The sequence below is a fragment of the Ptychodera flava genome, chromosome 19, assembly GCF_041260155.1.
Source record: "Ptychodera flava strain L36383 chromosome 19, AS_Pfla_20210202, whole genome shotgun sequence".
NCBI lineage: Eukaryota > Metazoa > Hemichordata > Enteropneusta > Ptychoderidae > Ptychodera > Ptychodera flava.
In genome coordinates, this window is record NC_091946.1 from 29,528,535 (window position 1) to 29,547,050 (window position 18,516).

At 36.9% G+C, this 18,516-nt stretch overlaps 1 protein-coding gene across 1 annotated transcript in view; it reads left to right on the forward strand.

Moving 5' to 3' along the window:
- The window catches only part of LOC139119201 (delta and Notch-like epidermal growth factor-related receptor), a 138,798-nt gene extending 127,296 nt beyond the window's left edge, over positions 1-11,502 (forward strand). The window contains exons 5-10 of the mRNA XM_070682883.1: positions 3,751-3,893; positions 4,702-4,966; positions 5,925-6,161; positions 6,777-6,905; positions 7,562-7,790; positions 8,934-11,502. Coding sequence (XP_070538984.1) covers positions 3,751-3,893; positions 4,702-4,966; positions 5,925-6,161; positions 6,777-6,905; positions 7,562-7,790; positions 8,934-9,081 — 1,151 coding nt within the window. The 3' untranslated portion in view covers positions 9,082-11,502. The remainder of the gene's footprint in view (positions 1-3,750; positions 3,894-4,701; positions 4,967-5,924; positions 6,162-6,776; positions 6,906-7,561; positions 7,791-8,933) is intronic.
- The last annotated feature ends 7,014 nt before the right edge of the window (positions 11,503-18,516 follow it).

The following is an 18,516-nucleotide window of genomic DNA, read 5'->3' on the forward strand; positions in this document are numbered from 1 at the left end:
TGGGAAGCCATAGGGTAAGGTACCGCTCAGTTTTTACGGCTGGGGGGGGGGGGGGGCTGGCAAAATCCAGGGGGGGGTCATCATAATTTTGGAATCCACAAAGGGGGGGTCATCGCTTTTTCACAGCTGGTAGGAAAGGGGGGGTCACCACATTTTCAAAAACATAATACCAACAATAAAGTTCACTTTATGCCATGGCCATGATCGACCCTCTTTACCGGCGGGCCGCCTTCAGCGGCCCACTACAATAAATATACATTATGTATTACCCATGACCCTCTTAACGGGCAGACGCCTTTGGTGGCCCACCCCAATTAGGTTTACTTCATGCAATGGCCATGATTGACCCTCTTTACCGGCGGGCCGCCTGCGGCGGCCCACTACAATAAATTGACTTTATGTAATACCCCACGGCAATCTTACCGTAAAATTCCCAATTGAAGCCGCGGCTTGTATTAGAAACATTTTTGAGGGACCCCTGGGATCACACACGGAATAATGGTAATGGCCGCGCGCCTTCAGCGGCCCTGTCCAGTAAAGTCTACTTTATGCAATAGCCATGATCGACCCTCTTTACCGGCGGGCCACCTTTGGTGGCCCACTAGAATAAAGTTGACTTTACGTAATGGCCCATGACCCTCTTAACCGGAGGGCTGCCTTTGGCGAACCACTCCAATAAAGTTTACTTTATACAATGTCCATGGACATGAGTTGTCTAAGGAAATAAAGTTAAAAATTGCCTTACAGTCGTCCTAATTAACAGACGTTTCAATGGATGTGGCTTAGAAGTTTGTGCACTGGCATCGAATAAAGTGCGCCGCGTACCAGAGTTCAAATCCAAACCATGCGGGTTTTGGTTATTTTTCAGCGGGGGGGGGGGGGGGGGGGTCATCAATTTTTTTTGTCTGACAAAGGGGGGGTCATCTTTTTTCACAAAAAATGCAGGGGGGGTCTATATTTTTTTGAACACCGGCGACAAAATTTTGCTGGCCCCCCCCCCAGGCCGTAAAAACTGAACGCTCCCTAAGCTAGAGACTTAAGTAATTGCCTTTCACATCATATCAAATTGATTTTTACTATCATAGGTAGACTTTTGAGATGGTGCAGTACAGTTTGTGAATAAACCACATTGCAATGTGATGAACTGAGACTGCTTTATTGCAAAATTACAAACAACCAACAGAGAAAAAAATCATTGTACATGCAATACTATAAAAGCTTCCCCAAAGTAAACTTATGCATGACTACATTACTAGATATGGAAGAGGGCCCCTTTCAGTCAAGCGGCGAAGTGAAGGGCTGTTGATGACCTTGAGCCAAGGTCAAGCAACTGCCCAAAGTGTTTTTATCGGAAGTGTTTTTGTGAGGTTTTAGTGATTTCATGCAGCCTGCATAGAACACTGTAAGCTCCTAGGCAGCACTGCACTCCATTTAAAGATCAAATGGCCACTACAGTGTTAATGGTATTCTTGGAGTGTTCTTAAAGTGCTCCTTCAGATAATATGACCTTGTGTAACCGAGTCTCTCGATCTCTCAAAGACTTACTTACAATCCTTTTAAATTTGTTCCTGCTCGGTCAAAATCTTATTGGGTGGATTTAACGTCTATGGGTTCATTTCTCATAAAAATCTACTCACAGAAGGAAAGAATTTATGTTAGTGCTCGGAAGGATTGTTCAAATAACTTAACTAATGGATTCTTCTGTAGTGTTATGCCTTGTATCAATTTTAAGCTGACATTTATATTGTTGCCTGGCATAAATTCAGAGCCAATCTTTATTTCAGCAATCCTTTTTAATCGGAACTTGGTTCATGTTTTGATGTGGGCATTGCATGATATCTAAGGAAGATCAAGCTAGTAAACCAGTGAGGGTAAATGTCACAATCCCATGATTAGCCAAATCCGTGGCAACCATCCTGATGTACCTTTAGTACCTAGATTACCTTAAATCAAATGATACTCAAACCTGACGTGTGTAATCTTGTTGTACAAATGCGACTTACAACCCTGGATGAAGCCATGGTAAGGATATACAAGACTCCGTACTTGTCCGGACTAGCATCTGTAATCTCTGACTACCTGTACGGAAACTAAATTACTGAGCTTGGTGGAGTGCCATCACAGAATACGTGATGTGTGGTGGCAAGTTACATACAAAGTGATCTGATTTCGAGGGCAGAAATTTACATGCCAGCTTCACAGCAGATGGAACGGATGATTGGTCCGTAGAGTAACCATGACTAATGGATGTTCACCACATGTCACATGTGACCATTCCCAAAGATGCTCAACTGACTTATCCCGGAAATTAAATCCGATGTAAATCTGTATAGTCCATACTCACCATTGATAAGGTGTACACTCATTATAAACAAATGTTTCCACCTTGTAGTTACGCCAAGCACTCTCAAAAATTTTCAGAAGTAATCTTCCTCTGAAACAATGCTTGATTGTTTATCCAAACGACAGTGTAACAAATATTCACAGACTGCAGCAAATTCAATGTATTGTTCAAGTATAAGTGCTGTACAATTGTCTTTTTCAATCTTTTAATGTCTGTTTTACTATTGAAATTAGTCTTTCTGGAGCATGTCACTGATTAACAAATGTAACATCATGAAGAGAGACGCACTTACTTCTAATAATATTATCATCTGGATTATCAATGACAGTACTAGTTAAGATGTCTGTGATGGTGTACAACATCATTTTAGGTGTACACTGGCCAAATTGACCAGCTATTCATCATTTTTGGCCCTCTGTTTTCCCAGTAAAAATCTTGTCATCCGTGAATTGGGGTAGTAACACATTTATGAACTGACTTCCCCTAGATGACAAATGAGAAATTTCAGTATCCTCTGTGGAAAGGTGTGAACACCCTGTAATGAGTTGACATTGACTGTCAATGTAGAAAACTAGACAAGAAGCACGGAGCCAAATTCATTGGAAATGAAAACAAAGAGAAAAGCTGAATGTGATGATGAAGTTTTTTGAAATATGAAGAGATATTCAGTCAATAAGTATGTAGCAAAACATGTGAATGCTGCCAAACAGAGAACAACAATTCAATGTATATTATAAAATGGTTGTGTATAGATGACATAAACAGTTGCAATCTTCACATAATCACGGTCCCTAGAGGGACCGTGACATAATGTATACAAAATCTGTTTTCGAAAACAAATGGAGGTCTGACCTTTCTTAAATGAAAACCCATTTGTATATTCATTGTTTAAATTTGAAGCAAGGAAATTACACTATTCATGTTTCCAAGTAAAATATGAAGTTTTCATCATGAAAAATGAGCACTTGATGGCCTACTAATTGTCTATTTAACATTGAACTGTCATTTACATTTCACATCAATTCCTTGAGATTGTGTGAACATCCAGACTGCACTAGATGCTGTGACTGGAGTGATGATTGGCCATAAACCCTGCTTTTCCATTCTGTCTTTAGTGCAATTTTTGGTCATGCCGCCAAGAAACTGGTATAATGCTACCAGCAGACGTCTGTTAAGATAAGCTGCAAAAAACAGTTATAGTGTAACAGTGCCAAAATTCTTGACAACCCTATCCTCAAATGTGTATATTAATGGTGCATTCCTTCCTATGGTAGCTTTTAGAATCCCATCAATCAATGGCCATCAGCAACTCTGCCGAGATGGACAAGATAACATTGATAACCAGCAGACTACCACTAGTTGTTTGCATTCCAAACCAATCAATCAAATGTCTGTTTGAATTTCAGCCATTTCACAAAGCAAGTTGTTCCAGTGCAGGTTTGGTTTGAGGCTGAATGTGACAGTGAAGCCAAATGATTGTCATTATCCGCATGCACCAGAGGGCATGATGTGTATGGACCATGGACACTGCGTCACATACAGAACAGAAGTAAGTCTTTGCCACCAGCAACAGTCAAACTGATGATGTTTTTCAGTTCAATGAAAGGATTTTCTGCAATAACAGACCTATTAGTGTAACAGTACTGGTATATTTCAGTGAGAAATTAGTACAGTATGACTTCAAACAGTCAGTTGTAATTGTCCCTTTTTATGTGTTCACCAAATGACTTCCAAACTTTTTTCCTATTCTCAGAAGAGTTCTTTATAACTTATACAGCCTAAATAAACAGTATATGTCTTCATCCTTCTAGTGATTGCAGGATATGTTTCTGATATAATAATAGTTTTGTTTTGTAGGTGATATATTCAACAATAGAGTCTAGTCTTCTTGCACACCAAAGCTTCATTAATTAAGTGAGAATGTGTCTTGGGGACAGATAGTCAGACTCTGAAACTTTTGCAATAATCTTTTTGCCCACCATTTGTTAGGGCTTATGTTGAAGCTTATAGGGTAAAATAATTTCACTGGCTTAGTTTTTTAAAATCGAGAATTTCACTTTCCCCATTGAGATAATATGGGAATGGTGACCATTTTGTAAATGTTGAGTAATTTGTTTCTCCAGTACCAAAATTTGAAAGGTGACCCCCAATTTTTCTTGATTTTGAAAGAGAATGGTTGAAAGCTTGTTTGAGGAAAGTTTGAGCAAACATTTAAGTCTTTCACTTTTGAGGTGCATAGTACCTTAAGGAGTGAGAGATCTGGTGAATACCATGTAGGAGTTCTAATAACTGAACTCCATTCTTTCAGTGGAATTGGCATTATTTTCTCAAAAAAATTTTTCTCCTGTCCATTGCAGGGTTCATACAGGTGCGAATGCTGCGCAGGGTTCACCAATGAATACTGCGATGAAATCGACGGCTGTTTCGACCACAGCTGTGCCAACGGATCTGCATGCGTTGATGTCAAGCAGGGCTACTCCGGAGACCACTTCGCCTGCGTCTGCCCAGACGGATATGCCGGATACCACTGCGAAGTGAATGTTAACGAGTGTGCTAGTAATCCGTGTGTCAAGGGAATTTGTGTGGACCAAACCAATGGATACCAATGTTACTGTCTGCCTGGTAAGTCACTGCACAGATGTGATTAGTAGAATCCTAATGATTTGGATGAGGGAAATCCCTTGTGCTGGTTAAAAGCCTTATTCCAAACTGAATTCTACTAGGCACTTAGCCAAAAAGCTAGTATTAATGCGCACTATTGTAGAGAATCTAGGGCGATGTACTTTTGTATAGCGTAACAATTATTCACAGAAATAGCTGTGGTTTAAATGTTGGTGACCTTTCTCAAGACGCCCTGTGCTTGTACTTTTTCTCTTACAGGTTCATTGATATTTGTGGTGCACTTTAAATTCTCTCTCCGTGGATATTCATTGAAATCCCACTATTAGCAGTGAAATGCACAAAGCCTCACATAACCATCGTTAGTAGTTAAATGGACAAGCTTTATGCAGTGTAGTTTGAAGGATAGAACCTCTGAATATTTAGCATAAATAAAACCAAAATGAACTAATTAATTCATTTTTACAATGGTTTTAATTAATTTATTTTCACAATGGTTTCACTTAATTTGTCTAAAACCAGGATCGAATATATGAATGGTTACCCATTTATTCAGTGTCTTTCAACATGTCAAACAATATAAGTAGTATTTCGTATCAAACAAAATTCATGAAAAATGGCCTACTTTGTCCCTTTAGGTCAGAAAGTTATCACAAAAGCAAAATTCATACCTTTTTAAATTCCAGATATCATTGCAATGAGCACATTATAATTATGTATTTGTTCAAGACATGTAAATGAGAACTGGCTGACAGCATGGAGGTAGTCTCATCCTACCTCCATGCTGATAGACTGTGTATACAATAGCATTTTACATTATGAACTCTAGGTGGCGCCATTCAATTACAGATATAGCCGGGGTGAAGTCTTTGTGACTAAGTGTTGAAAATCTTGCGCTAACAGTAATTTTAGATTATATAGACCAAGACTTTAACCTTGTTTGTCTATTTTTTTTTTACAGGATACAGTGGGAAACACTGTGAACGAGAATACGATGAATGCTTGTCCAATCCTTGTCAGAACGATGGCTTCTGTGAAAACCTGGTGAATGACTACAGATGTCAGTGTCCTCTGGGTTACACTGGAGATCACTGTGAAAGTAAAGTAGATCTCTGTGCGATTAATCCATGCCATGAAGCCACTCACTGCCAAGATCTAGGACACATGTATGCGTGTGTTTGCAAACCTGGTTACACAGGTGAGAATCATGCCATGCATTCTTGACAGATAAAAGAGTTTGGCGAAATACGAGTTCATATATTTCTGTCACCAATGTTATTATGCTATTTAGAAGTCAAACTTTGCCACAGAATACAATAGAGTTGTTCAAAAAATTTTAGCAAATTAAATAGATGTAATCTGAGTCTGCCATGTGGTATTATTAATCTCACGTACAGGTTTGAATGATGTTAAGGAACTTGAGATTAATTTTCCTCTGTACACATATATATATGTATATATATATATATATATATATATATATATATATATATATATATATATATATATATATATATATATATATATATATATATATATATATATATATATCTGTGATACACACACACACACACACATATGCACACACACATCACACACGTTTTTGTTTGTGTCCATATGATATATGATGTGCACTTTCATTCACATAAATTCAAAGGTTAGACTTTGCCAGCTTGAGAGACAGATACGAGTTGATAAAAATAGAGTAAGTTATTTCAATGATAAAGGTTTCAAGTTGTGCATTAATTCCCTGAGTGCAATTCCAAGGGAGACACACGTTTGTCAATAACTGAACGTTATTGGTTCATTACAGGAGTGAAATGTGAAATCAACATCAATGACTGTTCTCCCAACCCATGTCATAATGGTGGCACATGTAAGGACCTCATCAATGGATACAAGTGTTACTGTCCTTCCAAATTCACAGGACTCGTGTGTTCAGGTAAAATTCAATGTTTGCTAAACAGATATGAAAAATATGATTTAAGCATTATTTGATATAAAACAGACTTGTTTTACATGATAGCTTTACAGACATTACGCATTGCTCCTCAATCTGTCAATTTATTTTCAGTGTGTACAGTGTATCATGTATCAATGAGAATAAAAATATTTACAAAGCACCCAAAGAAAACAGTGTTTTGATTGATTTCTGAAACATTCAAGCCAGTCTTATGAAAATAAGTCAAAATCATATGAGATCCATCAGACTTGTTTCACCTGGCACAAATATGTAATTAATATACTGAAAGTTCAGAATTGTAAGACTGAGGATGCTCTTGCAAGCAATTGCTATTTGACAGAACTGTTCGATAAGATTACTACAGGATTTTTACACACCAATTGGAGGCATTATGACTTTCTCAAAAATTAAATTGCCACCAAAATCCGGTTGATTCCAAGATGAATCCAATATTGCTTTCCTGTAGGACTTTGCCTCGTTGTTGGTTCCTGTGTGATATTTTCCTGCATTAATACACTTGAAACAGTAAAGTCGTTACAACAGGTATATTCTGAATAATATTCTGTGCCTTTGTTCATATGACATTCTGTCCTCAAAACTTGACAACGTTCTTGTTTTTTCTGTTGCACAAATAGAAAGGACATTTGATGACGGACCTGATGTGACAGAGCTTCCCCCAAATCATAGCCAACACATCAAGACGTTGTACATCGTCAGTGGTTGCCTAGGAACAGCATTCATCATCGTCATCATCACCATGGTAGTGTGTGTGTGTCGATTACAAGGACCTGGTCCTGGGGCATACGACTACTACACGGACATGTCAACACCAATAAAACCAAAGGATAAAAAGAGTAGTATCAAGTAAGTTAGAATATTGATATATTTAAGGAAGAATATGCCTCAGGGACAGATATTCAGACTCACACTTTTTTTTAAATCTTTTGTGACCTAACACTTTTGGGGACTCGGGACAGATACTGGGTATTCAGACTCACACTTTTTTTCAAATCTTTTGTGATCTAACACTTTTGGGGACTCAGGACAGATACTGGGTATTCAGACTCACACTTTTTTTCAAATCTTTTGTGATCTAACACTTTTTGAGACTCAGGACAGATACTGGGTATTCAGACTCACACTTTTTTTTCAAATCTTTTGTGATCTAACACTTTTGGGGACTCAGGACAGATACTGGGTATTCAGACTCACACTTTTTTTTCAAATCTTTTGTGATCTAACACTTTTGGGGACTCAGGACAGATACTGGGTATTCAGACTCACACTTTTTTTTCAAATCTTTGTGATCTAACACTTTTGGGGACTCAGGACAGATACTGGGTATTCAGACTCACACTTTTTTTTCAAATCTTTTGTGATCTAACACTTTTGGGGACTCTGGACAGATACTGGGTATTCAGACTCACACTTTTTTTTCAAATCTTTTGTGATCTAACACTTTTGGGGACTCAGGACAGATACTGGGTATTCAGACTCACACTTTTTTTTCAAATCTTTTGTGATCTAACACTTTTTGAGACTCAGGACAGATACTGGGTATTCAGACTCACACTTTTTTTCAAATCTTTTGTGATCTAACACTTTTGGGGACTCTGGACAGATACTGGGTATTCAGACTCACACTTTTTTTCAAATCTTTGTGATCTAACACTTTTGTGGGCTCACTTTAAAGTTCAGTGGAAGAAAGAAAAATTTTTCACTGTCTTAATTTTTCAAAAACCTAAAATTTTATTTTTTCCCCATTGGGTTCACACACAGAGATGGCGGCCATTTTGAATTTCAAATATTGGTGAATGTTAGGTAACTTGTTTCTCTTGTACCAAACTTTGCGCAGAAACCCCTGATTTTTATTCCGGATTTGGACATTGGGTCTATGATTTGTAAGAGAATGGTTGAAAATTTCACTGAGGAAACTTTGGGCAAAAGTGTAAGTTAAGGAGGTTCATACTACCTTATATTAAAACATTTTTCCTGTTTCATCAACAGCGCCGAGAATCTCAAGCTGTCAGTGGATCTGTCAAGTATCAGTAAACCTCGTCCATCAGTGCAAGCCATCTATGAAGTCACTACGGTGGATTACAAGTCTGACCCCATGGAACCGTTAGTTGCATCACTGAAACCAAAGACTGTCTAGACTCTGCCGTCTACGGCAAATCATAGATTTTACCATGACAACACAAAGTTTCTCAATCCTTGGAGAATCTGATGTACAATTGAGAGGGGGGTTTACTATCTGATTGTGTGATATTTATCCAAGTTACAACATACAAGAAATGTATGTTGGAAAGATGTATTTAACATTCAACAAAACCTGAAGATGGGGAAAGGAACAAGGTACAAGCATGGTCAGCTATTACATGTACACATGATGTACATGTAAAAGCTGATTCGTACATATGATATCACACACTAGACATGTGACTTAAAATAACCAATCATGTAAATCTGGTGTCACACGTCAGAGGTGTGACTTGATACAGCTAGTCTATCAGCTAACAGCTTAAATGTGAAAAAAAAATTTTGGCCCACAAGTTTAAATTTATCAATCAATTATATTTACTTTCAAAATCAGAACTGCCCCCCCCCCCCCCCCCCCCCCCCTTAGGATTTTCATTTTTTGTGAAGATTGAATGAATTGTCATTTTGCAAGATAATATTCAATCTTTTTGATATTGTAATATCAGAAAAGATGATTATAAATGTTTGTAAATTCTGTTCAGCCAACCAGGTGATGTCAGGTCGACTAACATGATGAAAGTCTAAAAAATTAAAAAAATATTACTAAAATTGTAAATTGCTTTTTTATCCCATTCAAATGAGATGTCAATACACAAAGCTTGCAAAATGTTGATAATGATTAATAAAGAATCGTGATAATAAAGAATTTCTGGTTGATATCTTAAAATCTGTATTTTGTAAAAAATTAGTTGCAATCAGTAAGTCTCATTAATCCTGTCTTTAATACATGTAGGTGATACCATCCCACACAAGTTATGACTCCTAGAAACCGTGAGTTGTTAACAGAGGCTAGATGAGCTCTCATCCAGATGTTTTTAGTATGAAAAGTCAAAAGTTTTAGTTCACAGCTTTTCATCTGAAATGTGTAAAGGTGTTTCATAGTGATATTTTTGCCAGAGAAAAATTTTGATCAATAACAATTACAACTTTGGCTAACAGAAAGACAAAAGTCACAAATTGCCAAACTGTACCCCAGATTTCCCATAATTCACTGTTCCTTTCAGCAGTAAACTTGCAAAGCTCACAGAGGAGTGATTATGCAGTCACTCTCCGTAATGCGCCAAAAAAAATTGCCTTTACATATTTATTAAAAACACAGGCACATATCTTGATATATATTAAAGCAATTCTTTAAAATATGATACATTACAGAATGTGAAATTATAAAAATTGCTCTGTTCTACAATGCATTTAATTATCTATCGACACTTTTGATCTCTTTTTTTATAAGTTGAAAGTAAATATTCTTTTTTGGGGATTGGTATTATTGGTGGAACAGTTAGTCCTTAATCTAATGGAACAAAATTTTCACTTCCAAGTCGGTCGATCAAATTGCAAAATATAAGTATAAAAAAGTAGGATTATGTAGTACATCGATCACATTACGTTGAGAAAGTAGCGTCATTTGTAGTTCGTAATGGATTCGACCTTTGGCTCTCTTTTCTTTGTAAATTCTTCAATACAGAAAAGAGGCAGTTCCAAACATTTAGACGAGGGAATAAATTCTGAACACCTTTCAATGACATTTACGTATTGGGAAAGTTTATTTTGGGTATTCAAAATGGTAATTTTATCCAGAAAGTTAGTCTTGAGTATAAGAAAATAATTGTCTTTTTATGTGGTAGAAATATTTTTCTATAAATGTCATGTGGTGAACAGGTTTTGTGTAAATTTTGATGACATTTAACATATATTATAATCAGTTGGTGTGTTGTGTAATCGTTGAATCATTTAAAAGTGCAATATTTTAGAAATATTATGTCATATTGCTGTACATACAGAAATTTTAAGTGTCGAATTTTCAGCTAATCTTACTATTCAATATATGAAAAGCAGTTGTTATTATTGTCCTCTGTGAAGATGTCCGTAAATGAAATCATAATTTATATAGTTATTGTTTAGACATTGAATGTCGTGATTATTTGCAAAATCATATTAAAGAGCTGTAACTTTTAATGATTTTTTCCTCTTTTTTTGTTTATAATGTCAACTAAAGTCTTTTGTTTTACTCCCCCAAGCATGTTAACATACACATTTGTTGAGCTTGTCAGCTCAGCCTGTACATGTGTAGACTACGTTGTTATTGTTGACAATTGAATTCTGGTCAGGATTTAGCAAAATGCAGACAGTAACAGTACACTTTACACAACGTCATACAGAATCTTTGTTGACAAGTTAAATAGTTTATGTTTCAACATACCTTGGGGAGTAAAACGTGAACTTAGAATCGACATACAGAACAGAAATAGCGAAAAAATCATCAAAATTTATCGAAACTGGCCCTGTAACGTTGTCATTACATAAAAGGTTACACTTCAGCATTGATCTCTTGATGTGCACACTGATTTGCACGCTGCAGAATAATAGAATCTCACACCCCCAAGGACTTGGGATCACCCAGGTCCTTGGTGTATGAGATTCTTTTTCTCACATGACCACAAAATGCGTTAAATTCACATTTGACATGTACAACATTATCCAAAATCGTGACAAGTCTGTCGTCTGCCACTGTACTTTGACCTGCTTACTTTGTAGTTCTAGTCTGTGTGTTACTCGTCGTGCCATTGGATAACATTTTGCACGTGGAACAAAACAGACTGTTTATCATCCAATCAGAGCTCGTGTAATATTTACTGCAGAGTGTGGGACAATTCCTGAGAGTGGGGGATCGATTTTTCCCACACTTTCGATCCCGCACTCCCAGCAGCCAGGAATGTGAGAATGATCGATTCAGTCATGGTGATATAGATTCAAAATCAGTACCAAGCACCTACAATGTACATGTAACCAATGCCGGGATGCTACAATCCAGGATCACACATTTATTTATGGCAGCATTTCCTTTATAATTGCAGATGTTCAACTCCAAATGTCAGGTGGCCTGTTTTAATTTTGGTATCTTATGAGCTCGGTGATGCAATAATAGCGCCTACGTTTGTTCATGCATTTGTTCATGTATCAAGTGGCAGATGTGATGTCCAAATACCAAAAAGGTTAATTATACCACTGAATATTCATTCCCAGTAATATAATCCCACAATGGCTACAATAGTAGAGATTTTGAATTTTCATGAGAGACAAAGTAAATTTTGTTAGGTCAATCAGAAACAAGTCACATTTCTTACAGTGGTGTACATACCCTTTGTGACACACTTTGTTTGTTTCAAGCCTTATCTTTAATATCATTAGCATAAATTAGAAATTGTTTGCGTCCATGAAGAGTTTGCTTTTTACTCCAGTGTCAGAACAGTGTCTGACATCCATTTTTCAAAAGTTATCAGGGGAAATACATTGTATTGCGTTTTTGTTTTTGTTTTTTTAAGTATTTCATTTTATGGATACATCAGTTCTCTTATTTCATTTTTTTGCATTGGTAAGATAGCATTTGTACACTTTTTTCAATATATTTAACTTGTTACAATTCCAGCAAAGACAGACGTTTTAAGGAGCATGCAGATAATTTGTAATGTGATTTATTGCATTGCTAGTCCAAAAACAGTAAATAATCATAAAGAGTTCCTTTTCTGAAATCAACATCACAGCTTCCCCAGACCTACATGTATACATGCACAAGGCCACAATGGAATTTCCACCAGTTATGCGAAAATGAATTTCATAATTTTAAAGGAATGCGTGCACCTTGAATTGAGGACTTTTGAGAGACATTGTATACTGTGAAGCTGTACAGCTGTGGTTAGGAAGATTCCATGTTAGTTATCCTTTATTGTAAGACACACTGTAAAGCTGTGATGTGGTATCAGGTTTGCCAATAACGTTGCCAAATAAAAGGATGTGAGTACCTTATTTTAGCTCCTGGAGAACAAAATCCAGGCTGCAAATTTTGGCCTGCCTGCCTGTGTGTATGTCTGTCCGTCTACACATCAATTAGTACATATGCTTTAAATGAAATCCTTCAAAGGCAACACAGAGAAAATCACTGCTTCTACAAAGACATTCTGCTAGGAAACAAAACTGTTAACGTTACACACTGTTTTCCTCTCCAGATCCCTGTCTAATCCATTGGCAGACCTCATACTCCTTTCCTTAAAATGTTCTGCATAGCCAATATTTCATTCCGTTTACACTTTGTACTATAGAAATAACGGGCGACGCGCTGACCATTAACGTTTATTTGTGGGCAAGGGCGAGAGGAAAGCCAAAAATTAACGGGCGAGGCTTGCCGAGCCCGTTAATTTGGCTTTCCTCGAGCCCCGCGCCCACAAATAAACGTTAATGGTCAGAGCGGAGTCTGTTATTTCCATTATATTAACAGCAAACCCAAGAAAACCGTCAAAATTTCCGAAAATTTCAGGAGCGAACGACAACTGGGCCCCAGAAACTGAGCAATACGCGACGCACTGTCACGCGCGCTGTAAAAAATTGGCAAATCCGGAGATGTTTTCAGAAAAAAGTATCTCAACTTGACCTACAAGTGCTCCATTTTATTTTGTGATTGATTATGATTTACGTTTAAGCTGTAAAGTTACGATACTTTGAGTTGTGTATCTTATTATTCATATTCACGGGCATGTAAACAAACCATTACTGTGTATTTGTGGTCAGTCACGTGGTTCAGCTCGACCAATCAAAATGCGACGGGCAGGGCATGGTAATATAATGTATATTCTCACCCTTGCAGCACAAGAAAAATGCCAGAATCAAATTGCAGTAATTTCACTTATTCAATTATTATACCAATAAAATGTGGACCGTTTCACAGTTAATTCATTTTTGTGTAGGAAACCTGCAGTTAATAATCAACCCAAACATCAGTTTTTTGACGGAGGCCAACCAAATGTCCTCATGCATCTATGGGCTTTATCAACACCTAGTTACCCTGCAGGGATAATGTTGTAGCTACTTTGTGTTCACCACTGGTGTCATTATCAATATAAAGGACTACATGTATATCATCAGTCCGTTTATTTTCAAATCAGTGAGACAAGGAAACACAAAATACAAAAGTTACAATGGGCTCATCTGTACTTTTTGTCGTTTAAGTTACACTAATACAATTTTGTTCGAGAATTTTTGAGTTGCTTTTGACTATAATTTCTGTCTCTGAATAAATATGTTGATGACATTTTGTTGTGAATGAGTGGTAAATTCCCCGGAATAGAAGTTCCAGATCACACTGGAAAAATATCATTATAGTGTTTGTGTGTGCCAGAAACTGATTCTGTATCAAAGACTAGAATGAATATTCTGCTCGGACACAGCACCTTCATTTATCAGAATACTTGTACAAGATTATGATTGACCTCAAAAAAATTAAACGGAGGGTGAATTCACTTGGTTGTGATCATAATTTGTCTTACATCACTCCTATTAATTTACATCTTGAGCCAAGTGACACATTGGCTCTATCTCAGTCTATATTTCTGTCCAAACTCCTTTATATCCACTCTTCCGTGTAATTGCATTGTGACATTATGGTGACATCTGCCTGGTGACGTCATCAAATTAACTACACAAAGTTTGTGCTTTTTGCAAAGAAAATGAGAGGCAGAGTTTTCATCTTTATAACAAGCTGTGTCATTTAATGCTGGTTTTGCTTTCATTTATGTGAAACAAAATCTGTAAATAATAATAATAAATGTCATTTGCAAATATCAAGACTTATCCTATTGAGCATCTGTTCAGTTTCTCACTGGATGTAACCAAAACAGCATGGTGCAGCCAGTGTCCACCTGACATCTAGTGTGGTTCCATTTATGTTAAAATTTGTGCATGTTTCGACTTCATTGATGCAATAATGTACTATATATAAAGCTCTGTGACTGAGCAAATCTCATACCTGAAAGTTTATCACACAGATCAATGATAGCCTCCTTATAGACAGAATTGCTATAATTCTCGCAGTTACCGTGGTACAACTTCAACAAATTAAAAATGGGATCAAAACTTCCCCCTCATCCATGGCCAGTAGTCAAGAATTTTGCACGTTTTACATTTTTTACATTTATCCATGCACGAAATACATTCTTTACATTTAATACATTTATTACATGAAAGGTCTGCACGAAATACATTCTTTACATTTAATACATTTTTTACATGAAAGGTCTGCACGAAATACATTCTTTACATTTAATACATTTATTACATGAAAGGTCTGCACGAAATACATTCTTTACATTTAATACATTTATTACATGAAAGGTCTCCACGAAATACATTTTTTACATTTAATACATTTTTTACATTTTTTACATGAAAGGTCTGCACGAAATACATTCTTTACATTTAATACATTCTTTACATTTATGTCACGAAAGGTCGGGTCTAGCTGGGCTTGCACGAAATACATTCTTTACATTTAATACATTTTTTCAACAAATGTCCGTACGAAATACACCGAACTCTCGGGCCTTTCTCGGGAGTTAAAGGACATCATCGGGAGTTTGGGCCGGTCTTGCATGAAATGCATTTTTTACATTTAATACATTTTTACATTTTTTACGTCTAGGAGGCCTACATGAACGGTCTGCACGAAATGCATTTTTTACGTTTATAACATGAAAGGTCTGCACCAAATACATTCTAAGGTTGGGTCGGGTGTAGCTGTGCTCGCAGGAAATACATTCTTTAAGAATGCATTTCCTGCAAGCCCAGCTACACCCGACCCGACCAAAGAATGTATTTCGTGCAGACCATTCGTGATATAAATGTAAAAAAATTATTAAATGTAAAGAATGTATTTCGTGCAGACCTTTCCGGTCCTTTCGTGACATAAATGTAAAAAATGTATTAAATGTATTAAATGTAAAGAATGTATTTCGTGCAAGCCCAGCTACACCCGACCCGACCATAGAATGTATTTCGTGCAGACCTTTCGAGACATAAATGTAAAAAATGTATTAAATGTAGAGAATGTATTTCGTGCAGACCTTCGAGACATAAATGTAAAAATGTATTAAATGTATATTTCATGCAGACCTTTCGTGTAAAAAATGTAAAAGATGTATTAAATGTATTAAATGTAAAGAATGTCGTGCAGACCTTTCGTGTAAAAAATGTAAAAAATGTATTAAATGTAAAGAATATAGTTCGTGCAGACCTGTCGTGTAAAAAATGCATTAAATGTATTAAATGTAAAGAATGTATTTCGTGCAAGTCCAGCTTCACCCGACCCGACCATAGAATGTATTTCGTGAAAACCTTTCGTGTCATAATGTAAAAAATGTTAAATCGGCAACTATTGGCCATAGCTCTTCCCCCTGTGATTTCCATATACTACAGGCCTAGACCTAGACTGAAAGATCCGTCGCTGGAGGACGCCCTCTACGAGGGGGGAGCGTAAAGAGCGCCCTCGATCTTCCAGTCTAGACCTTGTCAAAATATCATCTGAAGAGAAATAGAGTACTAACATATCAATGACATTTTGTATTACACTTACTATTTTGTGATTTTGTAGTTAAGTCTGTCATCTGTTTGTAGTCGTATTGTACTGAATAAAATTGACATGTATTGATTTTGTTAGTGTTAGATTTATTTTCTTGACCGTGTCCAGTAAATGATTCGGCCAATTCTACAACAGAAAGGGAAAAACATTCGCAAAAGAGATGACAAAGTGAAGAGACTGTGTTAGTTGTACAGTTGAAGTTGGTAATCCTAGGGAGCAATCACAGGTGCCGATCAAATGCCTGGCAACTTTACATACTATAGGTACAGGTTTGGCATACTTTCAAAGTGTATTGCAATATAACCACAGATATGTGTATCGCAACATAACCACACAAAACAGCGAAAGACTGTGTAAGTGATGAGAAGATATTTTCATTTAAGATGTTAATCAATGTTTTTTTATTTTCCATGTTTCACGAATGTCTTAGTAATTTGTGTGTTTAAGTTTGCAAAGCGACCACTTAGCAAATGTGGTTAAGTTTAAAATGTTGGAAGTTGGAAGAACTGTTTATGACGTTGCTTTCTTTACCTCCGTGCAATTGTGTTATTTATTGCAAACTTTGACAGGAATAAGCTTACTGTGGCTGTCAACTTTTATAGCCGTGGTGCCCCAAAACGCCCCCACACGGCCGAGTACTACGACTCTGCTTCCTTGAGGGACATCATTTACTGAGCTATCTCCTCATCTGAATTTACACATCCCTACGACAGAAAGAAATGTTTTTAGTATCACTTATATTTCACATTTTAATCTAAAGTTCAACGATTAAGCATGGCTGCATGTAGGGTACTATTTTCATCACGTACTATCTTCGTGAGCAAGCGGAAAGATGGAGGTGCACTCACTATATGTGCTTTTCAGGTATAGCGTACCGTTCAAACAATTGAGGTACAATATACATGCTTTCAAGGTACCGTAGAGTTTAAACAATTGATGTTCCTTATACGTGTTTTTCAGGTACAGAGTAGCGTTGTATATAGGGTAGAATGAGCCTCGAGTAAAGTTATTTGGACTCTCAATTTTTTTCAATTTTTTTCTGATCTACCATTTGTGGGGGTTCATTAAATCTGTTGGTGCATAAAACATTTTCACTGTCTTTGATTTTCGTAATCGAATTTTTTTTTTAATTCTCCATAGAGTGAACACAGAGTTGGCGGCCAGTTTGATTTGAAAATAATCGCTAAACCTTGGGTAATTTGTAATTTCTCTAGTACAAAAATTTGTACGGTGACCCAAAAGTTTTATTCTTGATTTTGACAGAGTGTGGTTGAAATATCCGTTGAAGAAATCTTCAGCAAAAGTTGAAGTCTTTCATTGAGGCGCATACTACATTAAAGTTTACCACGCTCTGGGGGCTTTTTACGCAATAATTGACCTGCTGGGCAGATGGATGTTGAGAAAAGGTCAAAAACGTGCTTCAGTTACAGTTTGACATTCAAAATGAGTCGATTTATTAGAATTTCAAGAGAAAAAAACGGAAAAATCGGCCTATTTTGGTAACTTTACCTTTCCGGCGGACCCTTTTTTTGTGGTCCGGGTGCCCCAAAACGCCCCCACACGGCCGAGTACTACGACTCTGCTTCCTTGACGGGACGGCATTTTCTGAAGCTATCTCCTCATCTGAATTTACACGTATCTTTCACATCTTAATCTAAAGTTCAACAAATGCGGTTGCATATAGGAATAATTAAACTCGGGCACCAGATATTTTTATAACGGGCTATCTCCTTGGGCAACCAGAACACTTGAGCGACCATGCTATAGAGGGCGCTTTACAGCCTACAAAATTGACTGGCAGAGCTCCTTGGTGTATATTTAGCATATTTTGGTCGTTGTTCCTACATCAAACCAGTGATCGGAAATACTAATGGGAAAACTAAAACCGCTAACGTACATTAAATCTCTGTATGCAAACATATAATA